The 8748-nt window shown below is 30.5% G+C and overlaps 1 protein-coding gene across 1 annotated transcript in view; it reads right to left on the bottom strand.

The window, feature by feature from the left end:
- Positions 1-203: 203 nt before the first annotated feature.
- The window catches only part of LOC111624184 (chromobox protein homolog 3-like), an 80615-nt gene continuing 72070 nt past the window's right edge, over positions 204-8748 (bottom strand). Inside the window, exons 6-7 of the mRNA XM_023366997.1 lie at positions 752-1100; positions 204-221 (exon numbers count right to left, since the gene is read on the bottom strand). Of these exons, the coding sequence (XP_023222765.1) occupies positions 789-1100 (312 nt within the window). The 3' untranslated portion in view covers positions 204-221; positions 752-788. The remainder of the gene's footprint in view (positions 222-751; positions 1101-8748) is intronic.

The following is an 8748-nucleotide window of genomic DNA, read 5'->3' as shown; positions in this document are numbered from 1 at the left end:
GTATCATATTTTGTAATGGATGTAGAACAGACAGCAATAAACACTATTCAATTTCAGACTAACACTTGGGAAATATTTCAACAAATATGATTGTTTGAAACAGTTTTTATTGGTGATAATCCTCTTCTTGCTGGATATAAACTTATTACATACTGTATTGGTCAGAGCAGAAAAATAATTCCTAAAATGCAGAGATTTTCTCAGTTGTAGCTGTCTTCTCTCTGAAATAAAAACAATTTGGTCTATTCATGAATTAATGAAATTTAATAAGAGAAAACATGTCCAAACAAATATTACAATTTTTATTTTATTTTAAAACATCCCAATATTTGACATTTTTAAACTGTTACATCATATCACTATAAATGTAGATATATGTATATATACATACAAATATTTTTGCCAATTACCAATATGAAAATTTTATTAACTCTTTCATCTACAAAAATCATATGTTAAAATTTTAACTGGAAAGAGTAATCTCATATATATATTTATAAACCAAAATATATCAAAAATTAATCTAATCAGTACACATCAAAGTATGAAGAAATTTCTACTCTTAGATGATGTGTTTTTTCCAAAATAATGATAATGATGATGACGACGACAATGACATAGATGATCATTAAAATGGTTATGAAAAAATCACTACTCAAATGTAAAACAGAAGAGTTTCCACAATGGATATTATATGCATTTATACAAAAAGAAAAAAATAATAATAAACCAAATAGAAACTTCTCATCACCTTAAACACATGAACTATCCATTTTATGTAAAAACCATTATGAATCTTTCTCAGTCTTCACTTCTTCCTCTTGGTTTGAACTGGTATGCCAAGTTAATCTTTCTTCATAGAATTTGATGACCACCTGGGGACACTTAACATTAGCTATACGTGATGGAACCAAATCAGCTTCATCACTTCCTTTCCTGAAAAATATATATATTGTTTTATTCAATAATAGTTTTAAAAAAGTTCTAATTAATATTACACATGGTGTCCAGTGTTCTTTCCAGTTTTGAAAATTCATTACTGAGTAAGTTTGCAAGGTGCATACATGAAACAAGCATGAACTGAAAGAGAAACTAAAATAAATTTATTTATACATACAAAGAAACTACTCAAGTTCAGTTTGAACACATAAGTAGCTTGAATGACACCATATGATATTCAACCTCTCATCACACATTGCATAGCCTCAACTGAAAGAGAACATACCTCAACATCTGCCCCAATGTTGGACTAGGCACAGAGCTTCTTTGGTGTGGTCTCTTAGATACCTAGATGTAACACTCCCAATCTATTTCTATGAGGATTTGTAAAAGACAGTGTCTGTCCACCCATTGTTGACGATTCAAGAGAAAACGCAACAAATAAATTATTTCCATGCAAAAGTTGATCCTGACATGCTACACAATGTGTGGAAAGACGTTGAATATTGGTATTTAGGTCATTTAAGCTACTCATGGTGTTCACACTGTACTTGACTAATTTCTTTCTGTATGTAAAAAAACTTTTTGAGTTGCACTTTCAGCTTGCATTTCTTTCATGTGCACCATGCAGACTTGCTGAGTAATAAACTTAACCACAAAGAACATTTATAGACACTTTATATTTTAATTTGATTTAAATAACATATTTAATTCAAAGTATTTATTTCAAAAATAAAAGATGCCATAAAGCTACATAAACATGGAACTAGCTGAAGAATAAAATTGGTATAAATGAGAATAATTTGTCCCTATGCTAGATGCATACATTTAATATTTTCTATTTTTAATTCAATTTTCAGGAAAATCTATTAGATGTAAAATATTTCTTAATTTAACAAACTTAAAAGCAATAGGGAAGTGTGATTATTTGTTCATACAGTGGAACCCTGTTTATTGGATCTCCAGTTTATCTGGAATAAGCCTACAGAAAACCTATATATGCAAAAAAATCAAAGAACGAACTTGTTAATAGTACATTCTTGCCTGAGTATAATGTTGCAGCTATAAGAATACTGTTTTACCTTGGCTGAATACCAATTTTGAACACCTGTGACTTTATAACTAAGGAACTGGTAACAAAAATAAATACAGTACAGTATATCACAATTACTTCAGTTCAAATTAGTCCTTTGGTTTTTGTACAGAGTACTAATTCTAATTATTTGAAAAAGGTCATAAAGAGAAGTTCTATTCTACACAAATGGTCAGGAAACTTATGTACATGTACTGTACCATCTGATAGAGAACAACAAACTGATACTGTATGTAGATATGTGTTCTGCTTTATGCTGTTAATATTGCTGTAAAAGTATATATAATGTGCAATAAATAAAATATAATGTACATCTAAACCATGTTATTTATGTTGTTAATGAATTTTCCAGATTTGATCCAGTCCTGTTTGAGCCCAATAAACAAGGTCCACTGTATATAACAAGTAGGTATACAGTGCAATTATGCCACTAATATATACATGATATAGTCTATATTAAATTCCTTTTATGTTAATTGTATTTGTTTTTGTTACACAGTAGTCCCTCATTATATCGTGGATTTGAATATATCATGTTTTTGTTTGGTTCCCCAAAGTTTAAAAACACTCAAGCCAATAAATTTTAAATTATCAATTGCCAATGAATTTCTTTTTGCAACGAAATACGGTATTTTATCTGTACAACTGTCCTTGAAACCACCACTGCAGGTGAAACAATAAATTCATCAAGAGCTAAATAAGCAAAATAGGTGGACAGATCAATTATCATTTGTTTCCTTTTAATATTAAAAGTTGTTCATTTATTGGTTTTAAGTACTGTCTCCTCATTTACAAGTTTCTGTGAATTCAAAATTTCACTGCATAATGTGTAAGGGAAAGATTATTTCTGAACGGAAAATTCTAAACTTTTTATATAGTAGTAACTTTATTTTGCTTTTTAGAGAAATTTTACTCTATAATTTTATAAGTTTTGATGTTCTATTTTATTATGAGATAGGGATTCCATAGCATGTATAATATGCTTTAGTAAAAGCCCAGAATTTTTAGTATTCTGTTATATTGTGCCTTTTCTTTGTCTCCCGACAAGTACAATATAACGAGAGACTACTGCATTTTTAAAGATATTTAGAGAAAATTATAGAATGCAATAATTAAAAAATTACTTTATACAGATCATATCATAGATGAAACACTAATCATGATTAGCTGTGTGACATTTTTTGATACTAACTTCATATGGTACTTCAAGTTTCAGCAATTATTATATATATATATATATGTATTAATTGCTGAACTTGAAGTACCATAATGTTTTTAACAAATGATCTGCTTTCTAGTACAGTGGTACTTAACAAGCATAACTTGTTCCAGAATCTTCTTGTAATTCAAAACACTCACTAAGCAAAACAATTTTTCCCATATAAATTAATGTAAAATATGATAATTTGTTCCATGCTGAAAAAACTACTCAAATATTTTATGTTTAACTTTTATTCAAAGAAAATTGTACAATATACAGTGTTAAGGAGAGTGAATCATCATAATCTTTTTTCTAGCATGGAATGAACTAACCTGGAATGCGAATTTGATTTGCAGAAAACAAAAAAACTCACAGATATATTATCTGATAAACACACCAAACAAAATGCCAAATTCTTAGGCTAGTAAGGCTATAATTAAATATTAGAAATTAATTAATTTGACTAGAAGTTTTAAATTATTAAATTTAAAACTACATATTAAATTTAATAATTATAAATAATTCTTAATTTAGACATTTCTAAAATTTAATTTGGACTTGGCCATTAAATTTAATACGAAATGGCAGCATAACTGCCTATCTCTAATCAAATTAATTAATTTCTAATATTTAATTATAGCCTTTACATAGCCCAAGAATTTTGCACAACATTTGGCATGTTTATTATATAATTGGCTATAGCTATTGATGTTTGTACGTAATATGTGTGAACACAAGTTCGGAAAAATGTGTGATAACAAGTGACACTGAGATGCTAGTAGGATGAATCCTAAACACAAATTGATGGAGCATGTGCACAATCCAGGACTTCCCCTCTCCTTGTCACTTGTTTTGTGAAATGTCACTCGTTAAGTGAGGCAATTTTTTACAATTTGTTTTGCTTGTTATGCAAGGTGCTCATTAAGCAAGGTTCCACTGTATATAATAAATAATGCTTTCATTTATTGATTTCAATAAAGATTATCTCTAGGCAGCGGCGGCCTTATCCATTGCGAGGCTCTGGGCGGCAGATCTTTGCGAGGCCCTTGTCCTTTGTGCAAAGTATGTGAATTGAAATAGTAGGCACTTATTAATATTAATATATACTGTACTATAAATTAAATTTATTTTATTGTTATAACTAATAGCCAAGGATAAAATAAAAAGTTTTAAATATCAACTTTTTTCTACTTGGTTGTTGCGCGAGGCCCCTCCAAAAGCGAGGCCCCGGGCGATTGCCCTGCTCGCCACCCCCTAAGGCCGCCACTGTCTCTAGGTCTTTCTGTAATAACAGGAAGTTTTATTCTGTAATATATTTAATCTCAATTCTGAGATTAAATATATTAATCACAGAATTGAGGATACTTTTCACTTACTAAATAGTTATCTGTACAGATTAAAATAATCATTAGAAAATGAGATGGACAAAGATTTAAGTGTGTTTTTGCAAGCAAAGTATTTACACTTCTTAAAACTAAAACACAAATAAAAGATAATTTTTATAAAACAATCATTAAAAATTTGTTTTGAATATCTGAAATCTATTATCAAACAGTAGTGATTGCTGCAATGTGCATGGAGGTTGCTCAGCTTTTTCCTGTAGTGATTGGAGAAAACCACAATTGTACCGAAGTACTGACTACTGTGTTTCCCCAAAAATAAAATAGTCTTATATTAATTTTTGCTCTGAAAGATGCACTAGGTCTTATTTTCAGGGAATGTCTTATTTTTTCCATGAAAAAGAATTCACATTTATTATTGAACAAAAAAAATTCCCAAGTCGAACTTAGACGAGAGCGACGTATATCTGGTTGTGTCGAACTGAACTTACGAAGTTCCCATGCTGGAGTGGATTTCCCACTCTCGCTTCAACTTAACTTTTTTATAGTGTTGACATCGAGCTCAATGACCAATTAGTGCTTACTGAACCGTAGCACTATGCAAATGACATGTGGCGTGATTCCTGGCTGACCAATTAGCCATCACCAGCCATAACGTTATGCAAATCTGTGATTCCCAAGCCATAGTTTTATGCAAATCATGCCGTGTGGCATGATTGTCTGTTGATGGTTTAAAATGGATAAAAAAATAAAAAATAAATAAAATAAAATATAATAAAAATAAATAAATAAATAAATAATAAAATAGAATATATGAACATTAAGAAAAAAAAAAAAAAAAATTAATGTTCATATATTCTATTTTTGGATCCACTTCAAACCATGAATTGTTCTATATTGCATTACTGGCCCTATTCGGTGTATGCTTTACTTGTATATATTTGATTCTTTGTATTTTTCCTCAATGTACTTAATGTAAATTGTTTGTGGATTCTATAGTTGTATATATCTTATTCATTGTATCCTTATAAAATGTACTCTTTTATTGTACTTTATTTTATTTGTAATGTACTGTATCCTATCTTATTTTGTATTTTATGTCATGCTACTTTGTATTGTATTTTATTTTATTGTACTGTATTCTACTCGAATTTTATTTAATTTTAATTTTATTTTATTATTTTCTCATATCACCTACTAAATTATTGTTACTTTATGTATACCATGTACCATTCATTCAACTTATGTGTTCTGACCCCACCCGGTTGTGCCTATGTGGTGCCAGATTTTGTACTAACTTTTGTACATAATAAAGAATATGATGATTAATTGTCTGCTGACCAATCAGTGGGTGTACTTTCAAAAAGCCAACGGCCACTTTCAACCATCTGTCGATGACCGTTACGAGTAAAAAAACTTTGCTAGGTCTTACTTTCGGGAGAGGCCTTATATTTAGCATTTCAGCAAAACCTATGGTAGGTCTTATTTTCGGGGAAACACGGTAGTTATGTGCCGGATTGTTAAAAATGTATATCCGCGGATACGGATCATTAGTGTCTAGAAGCCAGATGGAAGTTCTGAACACATATTTCCAGTGATATTACTTTGCTGTATGCCCATCTTGTATGCAGTTTGTGCCACAGATCTCTATGACACTACAATAATACTACAAATCCACTCCAGCCTTTTATATCTTGTTGTACATTGATCAATGCACACATCCAATGATCCACATCCACAAATTGATATGCCACAAATCAATAAGTAGTATGTTACAATAAAACAACAATTATTTTATAAAAAAAGATTATATATAAATTTAAAAGTTAATAAAAGAACTTTTATTAACTTTATTTAATTAAAACTGTGTTTTTATTTCAGCAAACAAAACAAACAAATTTAAGTTAATTTTGAATGTTACAGTTAGCAACTCTGCTGTAAATATAAAATGATGGTAAAAATTTTTGAAGAACTGGACATAAGATAAAATCCAGAATAAAATGTCCTATGTCCACAAAAGATGTACAAGGTAGGAGCCAAAAGTTTCTGGCCTAACTATATTTTAGACATGATAGGAATAAAATAATGATTTTATCAGATAGTGCCATCTGTATATGAACTAATAAAACATTTTTTCCTGCCAATTTCCATAAGTTGCTTGGAAAGATTCATTTTAGTTAGATTTAATAGTTGCATTAATTTGCAATCATGTTCACCTCTTGCAGGACAATGTGCTAGTGCACACTGCTGCCATTGCCAAGGCTACTGTGAAGGTGTGGATTCAAGGAGCTTGATCATCCATCCTAGAGCCCAGACCTGTCTCCTAGTGATTATTATCTGTTTCCAAAACTAAAAAAGACTTTTGAAAAATTGATGAAGAGTTGCAGGAGCAGTATATGAACATTCTGCAGACAAAACTAATGACTATTTTTTCAAGGGTATTGAAATGCTAATTCCAAAATGTAATAAGTATGTTGAACTTCAAGGAGACTATATTAAAAAAAATTACATCATTGTTTTATATCTAAAACATAGTTGGGTCAGAAACTTGGTGCCTACCATGTATAAAATTAGCTTTTGTAAGCCTTGAACCAGTAAATGGATGTATCACAAATCATGTCTTTTGTTTCAAAATATATTTTTTATATAAAAGATAAGTTAAAATTATATATTTTCTTTGATATACATCCATCTCTAATGACAGCAGAATGTGTTCTGTGTGTCATTTCTTAATACAGTGTGTATTTATTTTTGTGATGGCAATCCAGTGCTACTATGGCACCTTACATTTAAAATTCCAATGTTGCACCAGGCCTAAATTGGAAGAAAATTTTTTAATCATTAAAACATATGGATTAAGAGATAATGTACTATTTTTTAAGTATAAAAAAGTTTAACTCAAACATATTAAACACAATGACAAAACTTTGTCAACTGAAAGATAATTCTATTTTTGAACAGTTTTTAGGTGTGCATTTTTAATGTAAATACAAACAGATAAATGCTTATTAGATTAACAAGAATAAACTAGTGTTTGCAAGTTATTCATTCTACATATAAATAAGTAGATATGATTATCAATATCAATTCTATACTGATATACCAGCACGTTGGAATGTTCCTGAATCAGTTATTTTTACAAATTGAAGCTCTGATTTCCCTCTCTTTTATGCTTTTGATAATCCCTATTGAAAAAAGAGAGAGACTGAAACATCAATTTGAGAAACATATCAACACAGATAAATCAGGAACATTCTGATATGCCATCAGTAAAGTTATCATCTTCAGAAAAGGAGATCAGACATTGGTTTATAAAATGAACTGATTCTGATATGCCAATACAAATATCTCTTGTACAGCTTCGCTCAAAGAGATTGTCAGGTTGCTGATGGATTGCGCAGGTACGTAAACTGATCACTTAATACGCCAGGACGTTCTATCTCTTAGTAAAGGCGTTTGAAGTGGACTGGTCCGATTTGCGCTTTAATAGGGGTGAGGAAATCGAGCTGGAGGGACTTACGTGTGCACTCAAGCGTGCTACAGGTTGACATAACTAATCGCTCATCACTGCGATCGTAGCTTCAGCCGTTTTTATTTTAAAATCGTAAAATCTCGGCTACCAATAATCAGAAATTATGATTTTATTAGTTATTTTGATACTTTTCTTTCTTTATAATGTTTTATTTACTTTATTTTCCTGTAATTAGAGACTATACAACTTTAAAATAAACAGATCAGCTTTCTCTTCCCAATAGATTATCTCAACTTTCACCGATTGTCGTCGGTTCCTTTGTAATCGGATAGGAATTCACCCTGTTTCAAAGTTCAGTGTTAAGTGTTTATGTTTATTGCTTTTGCGGTAATATGAGTAGAGCAGGAAAGTCACTTAATAAACCGCTAAGGGTTTTATTACTGTTTAAACAACTGCTCCCCACTTGTTATTATTAGTAACTAGAGACTTCTGTCAAGGTCAGTTAAACTTTATTACTTTCACAACAGGGTGTCAAGTGACTGCACCCACTCCCCACCGTTAATGACAACAACGCGCTAAGCGTCTTATTACTATGTAAACAAAAACTCCCTTCCCTATCAGAAGTGGGTCAGATGTCAAGGTTACTGATGACTTTTTGTAAATATGTAATAAAAGTAAATAGTCATTTCTAATGTGTGTGTTT

This window comes from Centruroides sculpturatus, unplaced genomic scaffold (genome assembly GCF_000671375.1).
Source record: "Centruroides sculpturatus isolate CEXI.00-Female unplaced genomic scaffold, Cexi_2.0 scaffold70, whole genome shotgun sequence".
Lineage (NCBI taxonomy): Eukaryota > Metazoa > Arthropoda > Arachnida > Scorpiones > Buthidae > Centruroides > Centruroides sculpturatus.
The sequence above is the reverse complement of the archived record's forward strand: the minus strand, read 5'-3'. Positions and strand labels throughout refer to the sequence as shown.